The 25,127-nt window shown below is 42.2% G+C and overlaps 2 protein-coding genes and 1 pseudogene across 4 annotated transcripts in view; 2 read left to right on the plus strand and 1 right to left on the minus strand.

Annotated features, from left to right (window-relative positions):
- LOC120065379 (kinesin-like protein KIF16B) overlaps positions 1–13,177 on the minus strand; it is a 33,403-nt gene extending 20,226 nt beyond the window's left edge. The window contains exons 1-15 of the mRNA XM_039016336.1: positions 12,912–13,177; positions 11,537–11,606; positions 10,939–11,052; positions 9,738–9,854; positions 7,137–7,234; positions 6,467–6,576; positions 4,515–4,657; positions 4,018–4,186; positions 3,509–3,640; positions 2,059–2,234; positions 1,581–1,646; positions 1,330–1,389; positions 1,034–1,153; positions 828–879; positions 552–689 (exon numbers count right to left, since the gene is read on the minus strand). Of these exons, the coding sequence (XP_038872264.1) occupies positions 552–689; positions 828–879; positions 1,034–1,153; positions 1,330–1,389; positions 1,581–1,646; positions 2,059–2,234; positions 3,509–3,640; positions 4,018–4,186; positions 4,515–4,657; positions 6,467–6,576; positions 7,137–7,234; positions 9,738–9,854; positions 10,939–11,052; positions 11,537–11,606; positions 12,912–12,958 (1,612 nt within the window). The 5' untranslated portion in view covers positions 12,959–13,177. The remainder of the gene's footprint in view (positions 1–551; positions 690–827; positions 880–1,033; positions 1,154–1,329; positions 1,390–1,580; positions 1,647–2,058; positions 2,235–3,508; positions 3,641–4,017; positions 4,187–4,514; positions 4,658–6,466; positions 6,577–7,136; positions 7,235–9,737; positions 9,855–10,938; positions 11,053–11,536; positions 11,607–12,911) is intronic.
- Positions 13,178–13,372: 195 nt separating this feature from the next.
- LOC120027143 (U2 small nuclear ribonucleoprotein B''-like) lies at positions 13,373–19,222 on the plus strand. Of its 3 annotated transcripts, none has more exons than XM_038972007.1 (7): positions 13,373–13,428; positions 13,683–13,769; positions 13,953–14,125; positions 14,366–14,500; positions 17,179–17,217; positions 18,208–18,296; positions 18,837–19,215. In XM_038972007.1, the coding sequence occupies exons 2-7, from the start codon at positions 13,706–13,708 to the stop codon at positions 18,994–18,996; spliced, it is 660 nt and encodes a 219-aa protein (XP_038827935.1). In that variant the 5' UTR covers positions 13,373–13,428; positions 13,683–13,705; the 3' UTR covers positions 18,997–19,215. The 3 variants fall into 3 exon arrangements, with proteins under 3 accessions (XP_038827935.1, XP_038827943.1, XP_038827952.1); XM_038972015.1 differs by lacking the exon at positions 13,373–13,428 and adding an exon at positions 13,451–13,520; XM_038972024.1 differs by lacking the exon at positions 13,373–13,428 and having other exon boundaries at positions 13,689–13,769; positions 18,837–19,222.
- Positions 19,005–24,846, plus strand: LOC120022545 (annotated as a pseudogene).
- The last annotated feature ends 281 nt before the right edge of the window (positions 24,847–25,127 follow it).

A 25,127-nucleotide genomic window follows, 5' to 3' on the forward strand; every position in this document is an offset into this window, starting at 1 on the left:
ACTGCCAAATCCTCTAAAATAACATTGGAGGCAGCATATGGTAGAGAAATTAACATTCAAGTCTCTGGTGGACATTCCTACAGTAAGCATGCCAATTACACACTCCCTCAAAACTTGAGACATTGGTGGCATTGTGTTGTGTGACAAAACTGCACATTTTAGAGTGGCCTTTTATTGTCCTCAGCACAAGGTGCACCTTTGTAATGATCATGCTATTTAATAAGCTTGTTGATATGCCACACCTGTCAGGTGGATGGATTATCTTGGAAAATGAGAAATGCTCACTAACAGGGATGTAAACAAATTTGTAGAAAACATTTCAGATAAATAAACTTTTCTTTGCATATGGAACATTTCTGGAATCTTATTTTAGCTCATGAAACCAACACTTTAAATGTTGCGTTCATATTTCTGTTCAGTGTATTTACTAACCCTAACACTTACCCTAACTCTAACCGTAACCTTAGCAAGCAGTTGCTTAGCAACAGTTTGTTGATACTAGCGTATGAAAATCCAGACAATCAAAATAATGTGCAACCAAAAGCGTATACCTTGGTTTAGTGTGGAGGCTTCGGTCACTTGCACTCCATTCACGGAGCACTGGGCCCCATTGAGTGGAACCAGGGTGACGGTGCCGGTCTGGTTCGCAAACATGCAGTGTTCACTCTCCAGGTCCAGCCCATGGAGAACTACAGAGAAGAAAGCGAATGAGAGGGAAAGACAGTGTGTGTGTGAGCGCGCGTGCACATTTCATTATGAATTGTTTCTTTGTCCTGATTTGTAGCAAAGTATGACAGCGGATAGAGTATGTAACAGAGGCCACTCACCAATGTCCTGAACAGTCGACGCGTCGTCTCGACCAACATATGTCCTGCCCTCCTGAAACAAAAATGAAAGCGATACAGTATGTCAAGTCCATGTAACTTCTATTTAAGTTTAATAGGAGGACAAATTAACTTGTGAAGCAATCTGAAAGAAAAAAAAAACTATTTGTAAAAATAACAAAAAAATTATCAAATCAACTGTGACTGACCTTTAGATGGTAGAGGATGATGCCAGTACTTAGGAGGTCGTCGTCAATACCAATTAGATGAGGCAACTCCGAATCAAGGACGACACCGATTCCCTCTTTCCTCAGGGCAAGGGTTTCTTCCTGTAAAGACGAGATCAATGGAAGACAGATATTGTCAATCATTATGAATTGATTGAGGTTTCTGACTTAAGTCAATTAAATTTCACAGCTGACTATAATCTAAAAAGGCATATAACCAGAGTGCTTCTGTGAGCTAAATTGAATTAGACATTTTATACAAATATATACCCACTCACCTTGAGAATGTTCTGAGTTTCATTCCACTTGTTAGTCCACTCCTTGGTTAACTCCAACACCTATGACAGAAATAGCACAAAAAAAATTTGGAATATCAAAGATGAGATCACATCACTAACTTGCTGAAAATGCTTGACCTGTTCATTTATGGATTTGAAGAATAGAACACCTCACTTGCAAAGTGTCGATAGCTTATTTTGGGTAATCGTGTTTATTTTTACTCTAAAAGGAACAATCCACATGGCCTTACTCTGGCTTCATTCTGGTGTAGTTTCTCCTCCATGCTCAGAGCAGTGGGTGAATCCAGTAGTGCAATCTGAGAAGGATGAAAACCAACCAACAATCAATACATTATTGAATCACACCTCAATACTCCCTAAATCAGTGCGATCTAGTTAGATTAGATGGGACATTTAAAACACAACAAGGTCATAGGCCAGTAGCTGGAAAGGTGGACATGTTCAATTTCAATAAAACATAATGTACTAGTTATGCATTATAAAAATATGCCCATAAATTAAAATAAATGTTTGCTATACCCATTTGCATACAATAACAGTTTTTACGTAACTTGTAACAGTGTATTGTAGAGCTGTTTTGTTTATGAAATAAATAGACTTGAAGGGACAGAGAAAATGGTGTAGTGGACAGGATAGTTGAGTTCCAATGCCCTAAACCATCAACACACACACACAAAACAATTCAGATCAGTGTGACAAATCCTCCACCTGGTTTCCCTGGACCAATAGGGTCTTCAGCCGGGCGATTTCAGCCCTGAGCTCTCGGATGAGCTTGACGTTGCAGTCCTCGTTGATCGTGGGCTTGTTGATGATGTTCTTGGCGCGGTTGGCGTAGCGCAGAGTGCTCAGCGTCTCGCCGTAGTTGACGTCAGCAGGTGAAATGGCTGCAGCAAACGAGCGCAAAACATCTTTGAAACCTTTGTCGTACTACAAAACACTTTTACATTTGCCGTGTTCTAATGCTGTATCTTTGACTGCAAACATACCACAGATATTTAGCTTATGGCCACTCGCCACACTTAAGAGTCTTATACATAAAGGTCAGCCTTAACAAGTGTTTAGAAAGCCATGTTCTCAAATTCTATCACCAAGTACACTGGACTAGGAACCCAGAAATGTCTGCAAAGCACATTCATGCTTCCTGCTGTGGTAAAATTGTAAAACAATTGGGGTCCCTATTGTTTTATGGCAAAGACTGCAGATCTCTAGGTAACCTCCCCATCCCGCCCCCCCTGGATCCCTTTTCCCCTGAGCTGAAGAGCCTAATCACATTCTGCGCATGATAGGACTGCCAGAGTTAAATCAGTTAACTCAAATTAACTTTGTGTCATTTTAGCGTGTTGAAAATACACTGAAAACATCAAAAATACATAATCTATACAGCTAAAATGTACAATGCCATTTAAAAACATGTTGACTGTAGCTAGGTTTTCATCCAATTGGCAACAGATTTGAATGAGAATATTCTACAATCCTAAAGCAAAATATGCAAATTTTTACACCAGGGGCGTGTTTCCACCAATCAAACTTGTTGCGGATAAAATTAACTTTTTCGTTGAAGTTTTCATGCACCGAAAAAAAATCTAAAAGTTCAATATGTTTCCATCGCATTTTCAACTCGATGGACAGTTCTGTCACAAAAACTGTGGCATTAAATATCAAATGTGCTTACTCCAGTCTTGCAGTTAAATAGCAAATGTGCACATTTTTGAGCAGATGGTGTTAAACTATAGGATAGTCTACCTGTGTTTAGTTTAAATCAAAGCACGTATTTTTGTCTAGCGGAACATGCTGGTGAGTTTTGGCCACGTGAGAGAAAAATGTGATATTTTGCACAATCATGCTAAAATCTCATAAGGTTTTATTCGTCTTAAAGTAACGTTATACTATCCTATTAGATGATATCTTGCAGACATTGATTAAGCTTTGATCCAACTTAATTAAACGAGCACCATTCGTTTAATAAATAGCCTGTTCTCTATGAGTAAAGCAGAGACTGTGCTTAAAGATATATTCATGAGAATCCAGGGTTCCCCTTATATGCTGAAGTGGACAGGTAAACACCAAGGTTCAGAGTCCGGTGTATTTGGGGCTTTTCAAGGGGAGTATTGGAAACATTTGATTAAATGCAAGACATATTGCATTATTAAGGACTCACTAGCGATCATGATGGTCTTGGAGTTGCCTCCCAGGCTGTCTTTGAGGAGCCACGTTAGCACAGAGTCTCTGTAAGGCACAAACACCTGCTTCTTCTTCAGGTTGGTGTTCACTCCGTCCTGGCTCAGGTCCGCTGGACCAAGACAGGGAAGAGATTTCAGATCAATCAATAAGAAAAATAATTGGCACTTCAGGCAGGCTAGAGCAAACACTCGAAGTATTTGATAGATTTCAAGTTGTATTTGAATTCAGGTCTGATCAATTGGTAACTCAACAGAGAGAAAAAAACTCACAACTCTGCATACTCAGTAAGACATTGGAACACTACTGTGGTTCAAATATTGTAAGGAGAAAAACATTGTGGCCTGCATATTCAAGCTAAAAGACATAGCCAGATAAGGGTTTTTATTCCATACAAAAAAATATTATGAGACTTGAATGAATATGTCCTCATATCTGCTGTCTCATTGATATTACAGTTGGTATAACAGTGATATAACAGTTACCCACCTAGAGCGGAGATGACGTTGCCCAGGGTGACCAGTGACTTGTTGATGTTGCCGCCCTCCTTGAGCCGGACTCCCGTGGAACCGGTGGCGTCCGCTCTCTCGCTGCCCGCCAAGTCCACCAGGTGGATTTTACTGATCGTCTCGCAGGGCATCTCCGTGTCAAACTTAGCCTGGGGAGGAAGGAGAAAACGCGTAAAAAAAACCTGAAGTCTGATGAAGACCTTTGAGTCGAAACGCTGCACTTAAACTGTGGGTGCATTCTACAGTGTATGCATCTATTTTTCCTAGAATGGTTAAGTGCCTCACAGATGCTATTAGTGGCAACCCCTTTAATGGCATTGATTGGCTAGGAGTCCACTCACTTGGTAACTGAATCAGTCCCTAACTAACAAACAAGGACAACTACACTGCGACCCTTGTGCACTGGAGTTGAGCATTCCTGGAGTAGCGGTAGCTAGCCTAGCATTAGCTGTAGCATTAGCTCGCCTAGAGGCCCACCTGGGTGAAGTTGATGGTGAAGATGGCGTGCGAGCGGCTGCTGGTGTCGTTCATGTCCGTGGCGGCCGTGGTGCGGTTGATGTTGCCCGCCTCCATCAGTTCCTCCACGTCGTGATAGTTCTGCACCAAGTGCTTGGACAGGTCTGGGGTCAGATTGGATTAACACATTAGTTCATAATATGGAGACAGACATCCACTGTTTTAATTAGAGGTCGACCGATTAAATCGGCATGGCCGATTAATTAGGGCCGATTTCATAACAATCGGTAAACTCCATTTTTGCACACCGATTATGGCCGATTAGATTGCATTCCACGAGGAAACTGCGTGGCAGTCTGACCACCTGTTACGCAAGTACAGCATGGAGCCAAGGTAAGTTGCTAGCTAGCATTAAACTTATCTTATAAAAAAAAAAATCAATCTTCACTAGTTAACCTAGTAATATCATCAACCATGTGTAGTTAACTAGCTTGTCCTGCGTTGCATATACTCAATGCGTTGCCTGTTAATTTATCATCGAATCACAGCCTACTTGTGATGATTTAACAAAAACGCATTTGCAAAAAAAAGCACAATTGTTGCACGAATGTACCTAACCATAAACATCAATGCCTTTCTTAAAATCAATACACAGAAGTATTTTTTTAAACCTGCATATTTAGTTTTTAAAAATTGATGTTAGCAGGCATCATTAACTAGGGAAATTGTGTCACTTCTCTTGCGTTCATTGCACGCAGTGTCAGGGTATATGCAGCAGTTTGGGCTGTCTGGCTCGTTGCGAACTAATTTGCCTGAATTAGCAGCAGGCTCGTAAGCTTTAATTCAAACTTTACTGCGTTTGCCAGCAGCTCTTAGCAATGCTTGAAGCACAGCGCTGTTTATGACTTCAAGCCTATCACCTCCTGAGATTAGGCTGGCAATACTATAGTGCCTATTAGAACATCCAATAGTCAAAGGTATATGAAATACAAATGGTATAGAGAGAAATAGTCGGTGTGTCAATTTTTTTTTTTTACTTGCTATATTGTATTTACTTCGCCACCTTCGCCTTTTTTATATTTGTATTTATTTATATATATATTTTGTTTGCCTTCACCTCCCTTATCTCACCTCACTTGCTCACATTGTATATAGACTTATTTTTCACTGTATTATTGACTGTATGTTTGTTTTACTCCATGTGTAACTATGTGTTGTTGTATGTGTCGAACTGCTTTGCTTTATCTTGGCCAGGTCGCAATTGTAAATGAGAACGTGTTCTCAATTTGCCTACCTGGTTAAATAAAGGTGAAATAAAAAAATAAAAAATCCTATAATAAACTACAACCTAAAATCTCTTAACTGGGAATATTGAAGAACTGGGAATATTGAACCACCAGCTTTCATATGTTCTGAGAAAGGAACTTAAACATCAGCTTTTTTACATGGCACATATTGCACTTTTACTTTCTTCTCCAACACTGTGTTTGCATTATTTAAACCAAATTGAGCATGTTTCATTATTTATTTGAGACTAAATAGATTTTATTTATGTATTATATTAAGTTAAAATGAAAAAGTGTTAATTAAGTATTGTTGTAATTGTTATTACAAAGTTATTATTATTAAAATTTAAATAATAAATAAAATTGGGCGATTAATCTATCGGCTTTTTTTGGTCCTCCAATAATTGGTATTGGCGTTGAAAAATCATAAATCGGTCGACCTCTAGTTTTAATGAGTTTGGGAGCCATCGTTATGGCTGAGACAGGTCTGGGGTCAGATTGGATTAACACAGGGAGTTCATATACAGAGATATCCACTGTTATAATGAGCTTGGGAGCCATCATTCTGCCTTACAGACAGGTGTGGGATCAGTCTTAGACTGAATAGAGAAAATACAGTATGGAAGACCAAATTAGGTCCCTTATGTCCGTATTCATTATGATCCAAAAAGAATAATGTTGTCTTACCTTCCACGTAGGGTCCATCTTTTGGGTGCTCCCTCACCCTCAGGTTGTAGGTTTGGGTAGACTTCCTCCTGAGCAGGTCCCTGACACGTTCATTGTAGATCTCCAGGTAGCTGATGACATTGAGAGGATAAAGAGGTCATTCAGAGGTCAAGTTTAGCCTGATGACATCTACCAATTATTAATTATTATTATTATTATTATTAAGGGACCCTTTTTGTCATCTCTTGGATGAGTTACGAATTGCTGGAACGTCTATTGATATTTTTATTATATTTAAAAAGTGTCACCATTGAAAAGGAAAGATTCACCCATTTTGAATGTTATATCGTTTTTGTGCATCTCTGAGCGATGTTCTATCGATTCCCGGGGTCATTTAATGTTTTCATGTGTATTGGACCTATTGCCGTTCAAACAGGTAGAAATACAGCCAGTGTATGACGAGTTTCGCATCATATGATGCAAAATGCATCACACCAGCTGTGACAACGTGTTTTGAAAGTTATTTAATCTTGAAATCTTTATTGTTGACATGCACAACATTTTGGGACAGTATCAACAGTGGACTAATGCAACAAATACCAACATATTGTTTGAGTTGATTATTCCTTTAAGCTTCTTAATTAATTCTTCCAAAAATTCCAGGGTATGACAATGGACACAGTTTTCTTACCTGACCTCGGTGCGGAAGGAGGCCTCATCCCAACGAGTCATCCCAGCAATCCGGCTGAACAGACCCTCACATATCCGTGGAATGAGACCAGCATCTCCCTGATGAAAAATAAATCCATAGAGCAAACGCTTAATCAAACGCAGACGTTAAGTTCACGATAAGTCTGACAACGATTGACCATGTTCAGTGGCCGTCTGGACTGAGGAAACCTGTTGATATGTTACAGAACAGTTCTTAAAAATAATCCATTACAGGAAAGACTAATTATGTCACTTTTGGCTTTAGTCTTTCTCCAAAACAAGAGTCCACAGAGAAAACTGACACTATGAACTTTGTACTTTCCCCTAATCACTTTCCCCAAGACTTGTGAAAGCAAAACTGGACTGTCGGAGCCCTCGTTCGTTACTGTGATATTTGCTCAGGGTCTCCACGACTGATTGAAGTCCCAATAGTCTGATAACAAAAACAGCCCCGTTGAGTAAGCAAATGTGGAAAGTTACAGAAATGTCATGAACAAAGTAGACCCGATTCCTTATCTCCATGTCAGAGGCATGATCGTTGTACATTATGCAGTACCAGTCAAAAGTTGACACACCTACTCATTCAAGGGATTTTCTTTATTTTTCTACATGCTTTTCCAATAGTCTTGAAGGAGTTCCCACATATGCTGAGCACTTGTTGACTGCTTTTCCTTCACTCTGCGGTCCAACTCATCCCAAACCATCTCAATTCGGTTGAAGTCGGGTGATTGTGGAGGCCAGGTCATCTGATTCACCACTCTCCCTTTTTATTTTTTTTTACCCCCTTTTCTCCCCAATTTTGTGGTATCCAATCGCTAGTAATTACTATATTGTCTCATCTCTACAACTCCCGTACGGGCTCGGGAGAGACGAAGGTCGAAAGCCATGCGTCCTCCGAAGCACAACCCAACCAAGCCGCACTGCTTCTTAACACAGCGCGCCTCCAACCCGGAAGCCAGCCGCACCAATGTGTCGGAGGAAACACCGTGCACCTGGCCCCCTCGGTTAGCGCGCACTGCGCCCGGCCCGCCACAGGAGTCGCTGGAGCGCGATGAGACAAGGATATCCCTACCGGCCAAACCCTCCCTAACCCAGACGACGCTAGGCCAATTGTGCGTCGCCCCACGGACCTCCCGGTCGCGGCCGGCTGCGACAGAGCCTGGGCGCGAACCCAGAGACTCTGGTGGCGCAGCTAGCGCTGCGATGCAGTGCCCTAGACCACTGCGCCACCCAGGAGTCCTACCACTCTCCTTCTTGGTCAAATAGCCCTTACACAGCCTGGAGGTGTGCTTTGGGTCATTATAGTGTTGAAAAACAAATGATAGTGGGACTAAGCGCAAACCAGATGGGATGGCGCATCGCTGCAGAATGCTGTGGTAGCCATGCTGGTTAAGTGTGCGTTAAATTCTAAATAAAATCACTGAGTTCCACCAGCAAAGCACCCCCACACCACCTCCTCCATGCTTCACGGTGGGAAATACACATGCGGAGATCATCAGTTCACCTACTCTGCGTCTCACAAAGACACAGCAGTTGGAACCAACAATCTCAAATTTGGACTTATCAAACCAAAGGACAGATTTCCACCAGTCTAATGTCCATTGCTCGCGTTTCCTGGCCCAAGCAAGTCTCTTCTTATTGGTTTCCTTTAGTAGTGGTTTCTTCGCAGCAATTCGACCATGAAGGCCTGATTCACGCAGTCTCCTCGGAACAGTTGATGTTGAGATGTGTCTGTTACTTAAACTCTGAAGCATTTATTTGGGCTGCAATCTGAGGTGCAGTTAACTCTAATGAACTTATCCTCTGCAGCAGATCTGGGTATTCCCTTCCTGTGGTGGTCCACACGAGAGACAGTTTCATCATAGCGCTTGATGGATTTTGCGACTGTACTTGAAGAAACCTTCAAAGTTCTTGAAATTTTCCAGCTTGACTGACCTTCGTGTCTTAAAGTAATGATGGACTGTCGTTTCTCTTTGCTCATTTGAGCTGTTCTTGCCATAATATGGACTTGGTTTTTACCAAATAGGGCTCCTCTGTATACCACCCCTACCTTGTCACAACACAACTGATTGGCCCAAATTCATTAAGAAGGAAAGGAATTCCACAAATTAACTTTTAAGAAGGTACACCTGTTAATTAAAATGCATTCCTTATGAAGCTGGTTGAAAGAATGCCAAGAGTGTGCAAAGCTGTCATCAAGGCAAAGGATGGCTACTTTGAAGAACCTCAAATATAAAATATATTTTGATTTGTTTAACACTTTTTTGGTTACTACATGATTCCATAGGTGTTATTTCATAGTTGAAGTCTTCACTATTATTCTACAATGTAGAAAATTGTAAAAATAAAGAAAAACCCTGGAATGAGTAGTGGTCCAAACTTTTGATTGGTACTATATATTTAAACATTCCACAACATTGTGCCCTGCTGAACACAGACCAGTCTTTGACTTGGGAGTAGGAGTGCTTTTTAGATAATAATGAATAAGATTATATAGACAAGGAGGACCTGATCCTAGATCAGCACTCCTACTCCGATATGTTTTATGAACACAGGCCAAGAAAGGGAATGTTAGTCTCACTGGATTTCCCATCATGGTGTAGGACTTCCCCGAGCAGGTCTGGCCGTAGGCGAAGATGCAGGCGTTATAGCCTTGGAACGCAGCCTTGAGGACATCTGAGCCCAGGTCTTTGAACACCTACAAAGGAAGAGGGCAAACATGGGCTTGTTCAAAAAGGTGAAATGTTCAGAGCTTTGGCAAATTGGAATGTAGCTGATATGATTCACAATGACAGGGACTCATTTGTTCCAAACAGTACATTTAGATCTGAATGGTCCGTAAAGTTGCGAACTCCTGAACAGGCCCCAGATCTAACTGGCTAAAATAGATCTCACTGTAGGCAGTCAGTGAAAGAAAGAAACTAGCCAATACAGCACAAACTCAAAAGTATGGAATTTATGCATGCATAATTTTAACACATTTATAACAGTTAACTCATAGGCTGTGTTACTGTTGATACTGCACTGACATGATGCCAGGGGTGAAAGTAAGCCGTAAGATCCAAGGGGTACGCTGTACCGGTTGAACATGAGCCTGTCACGATAATTAAAACAAAGATTCCAAGAAAACTGTAGGCCACTACAATATTATTTATCGTTACCGCATGTCACCCACATGAAAAATGTGTGGAATACGGACTTGAAAACGTGTGGAATACGCTCCAAATTGCGATGCGGTTGGGCAATAACACAAGAGTGGCTGTGACCGAGATGCACGTGGACAGTGGACGCATCAATTCAGGCTACAAGTGTAAGCCTGATCAAAAAACAATCACTGAATGTCATTCAGTACATGTCATGAATGTCATTCATGGTGTTTTGTTTTGTTACAGATGTCTTTTTCCATTATTCTAAGTAATTCTGTTTAAGCCTCCAAAAAAATGTGCGCATGTGAGAAGGTCCTGTACCAGAAATTAAATCTACTTAGACCCCTGTATGATGAAATATAATGGATTTTTTTTTTAAAGTTGCACAACAGTAAGTCATATCTTATGTCTGAAGCTTGTGAGTCAACATGTGGACTAGACTAACAGAACATTGGCAAACTATTTTGACTCAATAAACTTCCATCCATAAAAAAAATGTCCTACAAGTTTAAAAAATGTAATGACCCCTGAACTGAGGCAAATGTAAGCTGCTTTGACTATAATCTAATTTGGACTAAAAAAACAACAGAAAGTGTTAGTCCAGATCACGTTTTCAGACCGAAATATGACATTTACCTTTTCTTGAGAGATAAAGGTGTTGCTTTTACTGTCGGCAGAGTCATAGGAGAAGTCATAGGTGAAGGTCTTTTTTCTCTCCCTCATCGAATCCCCAGTAATGCCATCTGGTATCTAATGAAATACAACAAAATAGGCTGAAATATACTGTAAACACAAAGCGGAGTGCAATTGTATTTATTTAACCTTTATTTAACTAGGCAAGTCAATTAAGAACAAATTCTTATTTACAATGACGGCCTACCCCGTCCGAACCCTAATCTGTACGACGCTTGGCCAAATGCGCGCCGCCCTTTGGGACTCCCAATCACAGCCGGTTGTGATACAGTCTGGAATCGAACCAGGGTCTGTAGTGACGCTACTAGCACTGAGATGTAGTGCCTTAGACCGCTGCGACACTCAGGAGCCCCGGACACGAGGCATGTTCACTGATCATATGTTAAGACCAAATAATTAAATAATTGATAATTAAATAGAACTAGTATTAAAAAATGATTTTCAATTTATGCTAAACATCTGCCAAACAGAAAGAAATACAGGCCTAGCTATGGGTTAATTGATTATTATTGTAGAAAGGCTGTTTAAAACTTAAAATTACCCTCAAGTTTGTAATGGTGGTCTTGTCCTCTTTTATTTCAATGATGTTTTTGGCAGTCAAATCCTTCTCCCTGTAAAAATAAAAACATAAAACAGGTTAATACTTCCAAATAATTAAGTCTTCCCTTTCTGAGCCAAACCATGACGCAACAGAGACAGTGAACCAATGAACGAGCATCAGAGTAAGAAAATTATTACTTTCAGGTTGTACCAAATTGCAGTACTTTGTGATTCACAAATTGGACCAGCAAGAAAAGGTACCCGTTACATTAGCAACAAAAGACAACATAGTAAACAAATTTACTGTGACTAATTCATCTATAATGTTGGGCATTGTTATCTTTGTAGAAGACTACATTCTCTCTAAGATGGGGCCGGGAAGAATGCCCCAACTGAATCCTCTCAGTTCTTATTTGCTTAATTGATCACTAGAAGTCTGGAGGAAATGTTTCTTGGTACGACTCTTCCTAGTCCCTCTGTGGAAGTATTCAGTTCAAGCTTTAATTATTAGTGGCCTTTCCAGTAAGACATACTGGAATGAAATAAAACCGTACTTTCTGCTGCCGAACAGATTACCATCAACACGATGCCAACTGGATCAGGTTATACTCTGGGCTGATTGGTCAAAAACAATGTGTGAAATGTTACTTCCTTCAGAATTCTTCCTTGTTTTTCTACAGGTGCATAGTGCATCTTACTTATTTGGCATCTGTACATCATATTTCACACACCCACATTTAACATAAGTGTTTAGAGTAAGTGGCAGGGTGGTTGTCTTCTGTCATGCAGCTATGTATGTATCCTATTTACCGTTGGAAATAGTTTGTCAGAAAAGTATTAAGGCGTCCCATAATCCCTGGGTGGCTGCCAATACTAACTCCCAATACCGGACACAGCACAGCCATGGTAACTCTAGTTCCTACTCTTCATGTTTGTTTTGTTAGTTAAACTTGTTCACCCGTCACCTCGCCAGCTGTCTGCCACCTAAAATAATGTTTGCGTGCCAACATCCAGCCGTTCTTATTGGTGGATTAGCAAGAGGGTGTGTGGTGGGCTCGTGTTCCTTTGAGTGTGGTCGGCATTTACATCCCAAATGCTGTATCCCTTAACATTTTGGAAGAGACAGTTATGGCAACGTCAGTGTTTGTTATGACATATATTAAGAAGCAGTGTTCCTGCAACATGGCCAGTCATATGATGCCAGACAAATTAGAGTGCATTAAACTGTAAGAAGTTCGAACTGGTTACAATGTATCACAGTGAATCAGTGTCCAGCCGGGCGCCTCTCTTAAAATGAAACATTATAACCATTAGTAACAACAATAGCATAATTTGGCCGTTTTTGTTTGTTTAGCATGTTTTTTTGCTTTACTTACCGTCTGTTCATAGGCCTGAGCCGGACAACTACCCGCACCGATGCCATTGCACATCCCCTTTCTGTCTGCTTCACCTGCTACTAGATCCAGATGTCCTTGAAAGGCACAACCAAATAGTGTTAAGTACAAATAAATGTGGCAAGCGCGTTTCAGTATCTTGAGTCTGTGTCCAGTTCCCTCTGTACCTGCCGACCGGTTGCACACAGAGCCAATGTTACTTTCAAAAGAAGAGCGCTAGCTACTTGTGCTCCCTCCTGAGACTTGAGCGTGCACTTTATATTAGCCTGCTATCATTACCGTCACAGAAAAATAATCAAACTCAACTCACAAAGTGTCATCAGCTAGTAAATCACAAAGCTGATACGAGTTCTCCGAGAGGACAAAATACATTCGTGGGGAAAATAGTTACACTCCTGTACAGACGATGGCGGTAGAGAACTCTTGATGAACCGAAGAAGAACCAGGAACCAGCGCGCACATTTACTTCCTGTGTTTTCTGGAAAGTGTGTAGACAGAGGTGAGCTCAAACAGTCAGTTTGCACACATATAAATGTTGATCTGTTTAATCTGTACATGTGTCTGGTCAGTAGCACCAGCTATCAGTTCGAGGTGATGAAGCTTATTAGAAATGTTAACTAGCTAGCTAAGGCACGGTTAGCGTGCCTCACCGTTTCATTTACTGTACTAGCTAGCCAGTAGTAGCTACAGCTAGCCAGCAAGCTAAAGTTCCCAGCTAATGTTTGCGATGTTTTTGTTTTGTTGTTGTTCCAGGTGAAAGGGGACAGTTGTTAATCATGGATATTCGACCAAACCACACCATTTACATCAATAATGTAAATGATAAGATCAAGAAGGATGGTAAGAATCACAGTGCATCTTTGTTCCAAGATCATGTAGCTAGCTACAGCGTTCCTTCAGAGCTAGATAGCAATTTATCCTCTTGTACTGGAGCTGTAGTAAGTTTACATAGATGTATTTGTCTTTGTCGATGAGTCTATAAGTAACAACAGTGAAGTAACATTTGTTGTTGTTGCCTTCTAGAACTGAAGCGGTCACTCTATGCCCTGTTCTCTCAGTTTGGGCAAGTCATGGACATTGTTGCCATGAAAACCATGAAGATGAGAGGGCAGGCATTTGTGGTGTTCAAAGAGCTTGCATCAGCTACGAACGCACTGCGTCAACTTCAAGGATTTCCTTTCTACAATAAGCCCATGGTAAGTTATTACTTAGTAGTTGTATGTCATTTTCACACATGGCAGTAGTACAGGGTGGTATTCATTACCGTATACGAGCAAAACGTTTTGCACCGTAGCAGCAAAACATTTTGCAATGAAAACGTGAGTTTCAGACACTTCCTCCGCTTTTCGGTCTGTTTTCTACCATTTGGTTTCTAGTGAATACGACCCAGGTCTGTGCTTGGCATACATCTGATTGTACTTGTCTCTTGTTTTCAGCGCATTCAGTATGCTAAGACAGACTCTGAGGTGATCTCCAAAATCAGAGGCACATTTGGGGACAAGGACAAGAAGAAGGATAGGAAGAAGAAGGCTCAAGATCAAGTGGCCAATGTGGCCAAGAAACCAGCACTGGTGAGACTAGTATATCAAATTTTCAAATGTTATTTGTCACATGCGCCGAATACAACAGGTGTAGACCTTACAGTGAAATGCTTACTTACAAGCCCATAACCAGCAATGAGTTTTAAGAAAAATAAGTGTTAAGTAAAAAATAAAAGTAACAAATAATTAAAGAGCATCAGTAAAATAACAGTGGCGAGGCTATATACAGGGGGTACCGGTACAGAGTCAATGTGCGAGGGCACTGGTTAGTTGAGGTAATTGAGGTAATAAACAGAGAGTAGCAGCAGTGTAAAAGGGTGAGGGGGGCAATGCAAATAGTCTGGGTAGCCATTTGATTAGCTGTTCAAGAGTCTTATGGCTTGGGGGGTAGAAGCTGTTAAGAAGCCTTTTGGACCTAGACTTGGCGTCCCGGTACGCCAAGCAGAGCAGAGCAGTCTATGACTAGGGTGGCTGCAGTCTTTGACAATTTTAAAAAGGCCTTCCTCTGACTGTCTGGTATAGAGGTCCTGGATGGCAGGAAGCGTGTCCCCAGTGATGTACTGGGCCGTACGCACTACCCTCTGTAGTGCCCTGCGATCGGAGGCCGAGCAGTTGCCATACCAGGCTGTGATGCAACCAGTCAGGATGCTCTCGATTGTGCAGCTGTAGAACCTTTTGCGGATCTGAGGACCCATGCCAAGTCTTTTCAGTCTCCTTAGGGGGAATAGGCTTTGTCGTGCCCTCTTCACGACTGTCTTGGTGTGTTTGGACCATGATAGTTTGTTGATGTGGACACCAAGGAACTTGAAGCTCTCGACATGCTTCATTACAGCCCTGTCAATGAGAATGGGGGTGTGCTCGTCCTCCTTTTCCTGTAGTACACAATCATCTACTTTGTCTTGATCACGTTGAAGGAGAGGTTATTATCCTGGCACCACTCTGCCAGGTCTCTGAGTTCCTCCCTATAGGCTGTCTCATTGTTGTCTGTGATCAGGCCTACCACTGTTGCCACTGTTGGAGTCGAGCCTGGCCATGCACGCATGGGTGAACAGGGAGTACAGGTGGGGACTGAGCACGCACCCCTGGGGGGACCCCAGTGTTGAGGATCAGTGTGGCGGATGTGTTGTTACCGACCCTTACCACCCGGGGGCGGCCCGTCATGAAGTCCAGGATCCAGTTGCAGAGGGAGGTGTTTAGTCCCAGGGTCCTTAGCTTAGTGATGAGATTTTGAGGGCACTGTGGTGTTGAACGCTGAGCTGTAGTCAATGAATAGCATTCTCACATAGGTGTTCCCTTTGTCCTGGTGGGAAATGGCAGTGTGGAGTGCAATAGAGATTGCATCATGTGGATCTGCTGGGGTGGTATGCAAATTGGAGTGGTTATAGGATTTCTACGATAATGGTGTTGATGTGAGCCATGACCAGCTTTTCAAAGGACTTCATGGTTACAGACGTGAGTGCTACGGGTCAATAGTCATTTAGGCAGGTTACCTTAGTGTTCTTGGGCACAGGGACTATGGTGGTCTGCTTGAAACATGCTGGTATTACAAACTCAGTCAGGGACAGGTTAAATGTCAGTGAAGACACCAGTTGGTCAGCGCATGCTCAGAGTACACGTCCTGGTAATCCATCTGGCCCTACGGCCTTGTGAATGTTGACCTGTTTTAAGGTCTTACTCGCATCGGCTACGGAGTGCGTGATCACACAGTTGTCCGGAACAGCTGATGCTCTCATGCATGTTTCAGTGTTACTTGCCTCGAATCGAGCATAGAAGTTGTTTAGCTCGTCTGGTAGGCTCGTATCACTGGGCACCTCTCGGCTTTGCTTCCCTTTGTAGTCTGTAATAGTTTGCAAGCCCTGCCACATCCGACGAGCGTCAGAGCCGGTGTAGTATGATCCAATCTTAGTCCTGTGTTGACGCTTTGCCTATTTGATGGTTCGCCGGAGGGCATAGTGGGATTTCTTATATGCTTCCGGGTTAGAATCCCGCTCCTTGAAAGCAGCAGCTCTACTCTTTATCTCAGTGCGGCTGTTGCCTGTAATCCATGGCTTCTTGTTGGGGTATACGCTACAGTCACTGTGGGGATGACGTCATCAATGCACTAATTGATAAAGCCAGTGACTGATGTGATGTACTCCTCAATGCCATCGGAAGAATCCCGGAACATATTCCAGTCTGTGCTAGCAAAACAGTCCTGTAGCTTAGCATCTGCTTCATCTGACCACTTTATTATTGACAGAGTCACTGGGTATTCTTGACTTTTTGCTTGTAAGCAGGAATCAGGATAGAATTATGGTCAAATTTGCCAAATGGAGTGCGAGGGAGAGCTTTGAACGCATCTCTGTGTGTGGAATAAAGGTGGTCTAGTTTGTTGTTTCTTCCCCTGGTTGCACATTTAATATGCTGGTAGAAATCAGTTCAAGTGGATTTAAGTTTCCCTGCATTAAAGTCCCAGGGCCACTAGGAGCGCCGCCTCTGGATGTGCGTTTTCCTGTTTGCTTGTAGCCGTCTACAGCTCATTGAGTGCGGTCTTAGTGCCAGCATCGGCACATAGGCTATATGAATGCTTCCTAGATGGCACCCTATACTATATATTATAGTTAGTCTTTTTGACCAGAGCCTATATGCCATCCTGTACGCTTTTGAATGTAGTCAGTCATTTTACTCCAATGCGATTTTCATAACTTGTTTATCTTTTATCTTAACAGGGATCAGCCAGCACAAACAACGCTCCAACAACCATGCAGGTAAGCCTTTCTAGCCCTATCAAGTATGATAACCTAGAATGTTAAGTGAACTTGTTCATTTCCCTTTTGCTGAGTAAACTCCGCTTCATATACATCTCAGTGGCGTTGCGAGTGTACCTACGACTACAAGTCGGTATCAGTCAATATTTGTACCTTGCACCTGTGTTCTTTTCTTTGGGTGCTGCCATCTGTAGTTTACGATAAAAAATTAAAAAAATGCATTTTATGTGACGTCTGTCAAATTGCTCTGTGTAATCCACTGTTGTCCAATAGAATATGAAGTTGGTGACTTCAAACATGCACTACCGCGCGTTGCTTCTAGAAATGATTTGATGCTAACAGTGTACATGTGCTTGTCCTGATTGTTATAGAGTTGTCAGTGGGAGTTGGAGTCCATAGTTTCTGATAAGAAATTGCATTCTTTGCATCTCCTGCCCCCCCCCCCCCCAAAAAAAACCTTATCAGCCGTGCAATGATGTGGCTGCTCCTTCTCCGTTAACAAACAACAGCCCCCTTGGCGGAGGTGGCGTAAAATAATGCTGTTTTCCAAAAAAACAGCGGATTGCAGCATCCAAAGAGTAGAACATAGTTACACAGGAGAAACACGGGTACAAGGTTCGCATTTAAAGTATCGACTGATACCGACTGTAATAGGGGGTACACTCCGCCGACACTCATCACAACTCAACTCCATTGAGATGTATATGGGGTTGTGTTTACTCGGCAAATGTCCCTTGTGAGTGACTGACTAAATCACTAGTGCTGATGGACTCTCTCTTTTAATAAGCGCAATGTTGCAATGCCTTGTATTCTTGCAAAGATCTCTACTCTCACTACTTTAGGAACATTTTACTGTTTGATGTGCCCTGTATGGATTAATGGTTGGAGTGCTACAGATAGTCTGGTCTGCTTATTGACTAAGCTGTAAAAAAAAAAAGTTTATGGGGAGGTTTTATGTGACAATTAGACTGATTTCTTTTGTCTTTTTAGGTTCCAGACAATCCACCCAACTACATTTTATTCCTTAATAACCTGCCAGAGGAAACTAATGAAATGATGCTCTCCATGCTGTTCAATCAGTGAGTATTGAATGATCTTGTTGTCAAATGAGTAAACTAGCCTAGATGCCCGATTTGCATTCATTCAACTTGGGCAGCAATTGTTATTGAGTCTGGCTCATTAACTTGTGAAATATACAGTGGTAGCTTTATATCAGTGTTTCTTAAACTATGGGTTGGAGCCCTGGGCGTGTGAGAGAGGTGGGTTGTGAGTTATAATGGAGGGCGATTTGGGTCACAGGAGGACGGTCAATTTCTCATTTGGGTCTCGAGCTGAAAACGTTTAAGAACCTCTGCTCTATATCATTCACATTTCAGACTTCACCATTGCCAGGTGGTGAAGCCTTTTGATATGTTATATTTTGCAGCATGGCAACTGGGGCTCTGTTCAAGAGGGTCCGAAAACTATAGAACGTTCAGATAGAAATGCATTGTGTAGAACAAACCTGTTTGTCTGCCATGTAGAAAAGGGAGATCACGTCAGCTCTATTCATTACATTTCTGATTTCTGAACATTTCTTTTCTCTCAATGCACCCATGATTTCATTTTTTCCCTCATAGATTCCCTGGTTTCAAAGAGGTGCGACTCGTCCCTGGCAAACACGACATCTCCTTTGTAGAGTTTGAGAGCGAGGGCCAGGCTGGAGTGGCCAAAGATGCACTGCAGGGATTCCGGATTACGGCCCAATGCGCCATGAAGATCACTTATGCCAAGAAGTAGTTCCCACGATGACGTCACTGGACAGGGGACACATATTGGACTCTGGGTTGGACCCCCTGATTTTTCCCCCTTTGTTTTTATGCATCGACTGTGGATTCTCCCAGGAGTTTTCCTAGTTATTTTGACTGATTTCTGCAGTCACTGTGAGGTGGAGTGTGAAGAGAATCCTCTAAACATCGTCTCTATTTTATATGGCACAGTAATAAAGGACTTTTGTGTAACTGTGGCGCGCCTCAGATGCTTCCTCTGACATGTTCCAAATGTATAGCCCTGGTCCTGAAGGCCCCAAAAGGACAGTTGGTGATTGTAGACTCAAGCCCAATAACATGTAAAAATGTAGTGTCATGACATCCTTACTCTCTGAAAACATGAATGTGAAATTGTTTTCTTTGCAAATTCACATTGGGGATGTTAATCATTGATCAAGTGGGCAAATTGTTATAGTTCCCATCCCAGTCATGTAAAAAATGATGGTCAGATTTGCCAAATGGAGGGCGAGGGAGAGCTTTGTACGCGTCTCTGTGTATGGAGTAAAGGTGGTCACATCCCCCCCCCCCCCCCCCCCCCCCCCCCCCCCCTGGTTGCACATTTCACATGCTGGTAGAAATGAGGTAAAACGGATTTAAGTTTCCCTGCATTAAAGTCCCCGGCCACTAGGAGCGCTGCCTCTGGATGGGTGTTTTCCTGTTTTCTTATGGCCGTATACAGCTCATTGAGTGTGGTCTTAGTGCCAGCATCGGCTATATGACTTATGGTCAGATTGACCTGAATACAGTTATTACAGCTCAATATAAACTTCAGAAACCCCTCTTGCCAGTTCTGTTGTTGGGTTCAGCATCTGGGCTCTCCTGCAGTCATTAGCCCAAAACAATATTTAAAAGTGTCTGTATTGACTTCCTAAATTTGAATTGGAGGTTAATACAAAGCTCTTGGATCAGCATTCCCAACAATAGTAAATTCACTACCATTCATTGACTGTTCAATCTAATCTAGCACTGTCTGCCTGCCTTCGTAATACTTCAGCATCTCAACTGACAAGCACATCAATAATAGTGTCTACGAATATATAGTCAGAACACAACGTATTGATCAGATGTCTGATGAAAGCTTGTGCAGTCAATGGGTTCCGCAATTTCCAAATGAACAATTATACCTTTGTCATCAAGTTGTATATGTTCCCTGGAGCAATAGAGAGAGAGAAGGGTAAAATGAGAAACAGATTTATCTGCCAAAGATTTATAAAATGGGATGGCGTCACGACGAGTCCAGATGTTCACTGCTTTTGATAATCGCATGCTGTGATAAAGTGCCTCGTGAAGATAGGACACATTTTCCATTGGGGGGGGGGGGGTAAATGGTAAATGGTCCAACTGGTTTAAGATAAGATACTATATGTCCCAAATGGCACCCTATTCCCATAGGGCTCCAGTCAAAAGTAGTGCACTTTTTGGGTAATAGTGTGCCATTTAGGACGTGTGTCTGGATATTGATCTGCTCCACTTCTAACTGGTCTGCTTGAGCTGTAGTACTATATTCTGCTCTATATTAGCACTGACTGGCATCAAAGAGAGCCATTTCCCCCAAGCTAGTCCTCTACACGTGTCCCAATGTTTTACTGTCAGGGTATTTTACCAGGCAGGTACCACACAAACATACACACTCAGTTGTTGGCTCAAAGTGCAGGTCAAGATAGGGTGCAATCACACTGACCGATGGTTTGGGTCCCACACACACACTCCTCCACTAAGGGACTCTGGATTTCCTCCCACACATACCTACACTGAGTGTACGAAACATTAGGAACACCAACTAATATTGAGTTGCACACCCTTTTGCCCTCAAGGGCATATACTCTACAAGGTGTCCATGTTGACTCCAATGCTTCCCACAGTTGGCTGGAATACCTATGGGTGGTGGACCATTCTTGATACACACGAGAAACTGGTGAGCGTTAAAAACCCAGCAATGTTGCAGTTCTTGACACACTCAAACCGGTGTGCCGGTGTACTTTCCCATTCACAATCTGAATGGCACACATACACAATTCATGTCTCAAGGCTTAAAAATCCTCCCCTTCATCTACACTGATTGAAGTGGATTGAAATGAATAAGGGATTATAGCTTTCACCTGGTCAGTCTATATCATGGAAGAGTAAAGAGTTCCTAATGTTTTGTAAACTCAGTGTATATTATCTAACCCTCTATACCTATAACATCTATATATTCTGATAAAGGAGGTTGTGGATCCGGGGACTGTTGTCGTGGGCGAGACCTGGGGAGGCCTACAAGCCACAGTGTCTCGCACCCACTGTGAAATTTGGTGGAGTATCGGTGATGATCTGGGGGTGTTTCAGCAAGGCTGGAATCGGGCAGATTTGTTTTTGTGAAGGACGCATGAATCAAGCCATGTACAAGGTTGTCCTGGAAGAAAACTTGCTTCCTTCTGCTCTGACAATGATCCCCAACTCTGAGGATTGTTTTTTCCAGCAGGGCAATGCTATGTGCCACACAGCCAGGTCAATCAAGGTGTGGATGGAAGACCACCAGATCAAGAGCCTGTCATGGCCAGCCCAATCTCAAGACCTGAACCCCATTGAAAACCTCTGGAATGTGGTCAAGAGGAAGATGGATGGTCACAACCATCAAACAAAGCCGAGCTGTTTGAATTTATGCGCCAGGAGTGGCATAAAGTCACCCAACATCAGTGTGAAAGACTGGTGGAGAGCATGCCAAGACACATGAAAGCTGTGATTGAAAATCAGGGTTATTCCTCCAAATATTGATATCTGAACTCTTCCTAAGTTAAAACATTAGTATTGTGTTGTTTAAAAATGAATATGAACTTATTTTCTTTGCATTATTTGAGGTCTGACAACACTGCATATATTTTTGTTCTTTTGACCAGTTGTTATTTTCTGCAAATAAATGCTCTAAATGACAATATTTTTATTTGGAATTTGGGAGAAATGTCAGTAGTATATAGAATAAAACAAAAATGTTCATTTTACCCAAACACATACCTATAAATAGTAAAACCAGAGAAAATTATAATTTTGCAGTGTTCTCAATTTTTTCCAGAGCTGTGTATATTGTTAAATTATATTTCCACACTATGAGGTCGAAATAACATTCTGAAATTGTGAAAATGATCATAATGCCCTTTCTGTGTAAGAGCTATTTGAAGAAGAAAAAAAGGCTGGAATTTCAGCCTGTTTAGGTGGGAGTGTTTGGCCTGCAGCATTATGTCACAAGGCGATCTGATTATAATAGAACAATTACTAGTCCTATGTTATTTGCATATATCCTCCTACACTGCTGCTGGCCCTGCCCGGTCATATTGATATTTCATTCCTGTTGGCAGTGTGCAGAGTTAGGCTACCAAATACCAAACTATTTCTGGAGTTACTTCCTACAATAATCTGTATTCAAATTTGACAGTGTGAATGTAATTTCAGTTTGTCTCCAAATTCTAAACGATAGCCTCAGGTAGATATTTTCTTCAAAAGTTCAAAGAGTAGAATTGATACAAATGTCATTTGCTAGAGCTGTGACAAATATTACTGGCTTGCTAAAGTTCATACTAACTCTCCCGACTCAATTACTGAAATGCCTTCTTTGGTAGTCTCCCCGAAAAACAGCATCCACAGGCTGCAGCTTGTGCAGAACAGAGCTGCCAAGGTCTTCACAGGAACCCGGAGATCTGCCCACATCACCCCCATTCTAGCCTCTCTCCACTGGCTACCCATCCAATTCAGAATCAACTTCAAAATCCTCCTGTTAGTCTTCAAATCCCTTAATGCTTCTGGTCCCCAATACCTCAGTGAACTCCTCAGCCCCAAACAGTCTTCACGTTCACTCAAAGACACGCCTAAAAACAGTGTCTCCCCAGCCCTACAGGCCCCAGACCACCACTGCCTTTAAGTCTGAACTCAAGAAACACTTCTTTAAACTGGCTTTCGCTTAATGTGATCTATGTTGTGCTATCTGTTGTTGGTCTTATACATTATTTTCAAGTTATATTGTTTTGTCCTTGTCACCTCCCTTATTATTTTCTGTATTTTGTATAGTACTAGACCGCTAGCTATCTTTTCATTTCTGGTGTATTTAGCCCTATATTAAAGCTTTTTGATTTTAATGGTTACTCTCAATGTAAAGAGCTTTGTGATTTACGTCTGTAAAGGAAAATCGCTCAACAAATGTAATTTATTATTATTATAACTTTCTATAGTTGATACAATATGTAATTGGGTAGAGTTACAAATGTAGGCTAGCTTTGGGTGAAGGGAGAGCTAATCGCCTATGCAGTAGCCTATCTATCTAGATGGTAGCCTAAAAATGTTCATTTATAGCTCAGATGTTTTTCACAAAGACCATTTATGAACTAGTGAGTAAGCTGAATACCTCAATCATAATTATCATGCATTAATAACGGCAGAAGTGTTCCAAAATTACTGGAATATAACATGTTTTTGATAGCATCATCATCAATTCTTGTCAAACACTTTTTTTGGGGGGGGCTAAATCTTTATTAATTTGGTCATTTTCTTGTGTGTGTGTGTGTGTGGGGGGGGGCGGGGGGGTACAGGCACAATACACACATTTGTATAATTTCATAGTTAGCTCGCATCCACCCATGGCTACCACTTAAAAAGAATACTTTCGTTTTTTAAGTACGCAAATACAAAGCATTGATCACCATGATCATACCACAGAGCCAAAAAGTCAACTCCCACCCCATTCCCCCAACCATCCAACATGTCTCCATCCCCCCTAGCAACTAGGGTTGCTTGTCAGTCCAATTTAATATATATATATATATATATTATAGACATCAGTCCTTTTGGGAGCCCAGATAATTTATTTATAAATTCCGTCATTGGATGGTTCCCTCTGTTTATATCCAGATGCCTTGATACTAAGAATATTTCATATATTTCAATATTTTCCCAAAGAACTCCATAGGCTGACTCAAGTTGTAAATATAGAAAAAGGAGTTGCCTGGTAATGTGTATACGCATTTCAAATCTTGGAATATTCTCAAACCATTACTGTCTATGATATAAGCAAGAGTATAAAAGCTTGACAAGGGTATAAAGCTTGACATAAAACACCTTGACGCTCATAACTCAAACCTTCCAACTGGTTTCTTTGCATTGTCTGTCTTTTCCTTGTGTTCCCAGGTACATGGCCATCGTCCACCCTATGAAGCCTCGCATGAAGTACCAGACGGCCTACAGCCTGATCCTGGGCCTGTGGATCGTACCCATCGTCATCTCCATCCCCTCTGCCTACTTTGCTTCTGAGACCACATACCCGCACATCTCCAGTCAGAGCCACAAGACCGTCTGCGCCCAGATCTGGCCCGTGGGATCACCAGCTCTACTACCACTCCTACTTCATCTTCGCCCTGGAGTTCGCTGGGCCCATGGCTGTCAAGGCCCTGTGCTACGCCAGGATCTTGCGGGAGCTGTGGTTCAAGAGCGTGCCTGGCTTCCAGACAGAGCAGATCCGGAAGCGGCTGCACAAGCAAGGAGGACGGTGGTGGTGCTGATTCTGATGCTGGCTGCCTACATGCTCTGCTGGGCGCCGTACTACGGCTTCACACTGGTGTGACACTTCCACCCCACACTGATCTCCAGGGACAGAAACTCCCTGGTGGCCTTCTACATTATTGAGTGCACTGCCATGAGCAACACGCTGTTTCGTGAGCGTCCGCAACAACGCCAAGTGCATGCGGACAGTGACCAGGCTGCTCTGGAAGTCTGTCAAATGTGCAGCGGAACGACGGCGGATGAGCACACCTCGTCTTTACGCACGACAGAGGATGTAGAGTGCACACGCCTGAGATAGAGGCCTGATCCTGAGATGATCGACACTATCGAAAGGTATAACCACCAGTAGGCCAAGTGGATCCTGGCATGTTGCACACTTTTCCCGTTCCTTAAGATCCAAAAGGGTGAGATATAAGATTGAGTCAAGGGAACGGTTTGGCGTTGGACAAGAGATCCAGACTGTCGACACAGAGTAGGGCTGAACGATGAAGGCAAAAAAATCTAATAGCGATTTTTCTGACCAAATATTGCGATATACAGTAGATCAAAACACTTGGGTGAATTATATAAATACAATTT

This window comes from Salvelinus namaycush, chromosome 2 (assembly GCF_016432855.1).
Source record: "Salvelinus namaycush isolate Seneca chromosome 2, SaNama_1.0, whole genome shotgun sequence".
NCBI classification, from domain to species: Eukaryota; Metazoa; Chordata; class Actinopteri; order Salmoniformes; family Salmonidae; genus Salvelinus; species Salvelinus namaycush.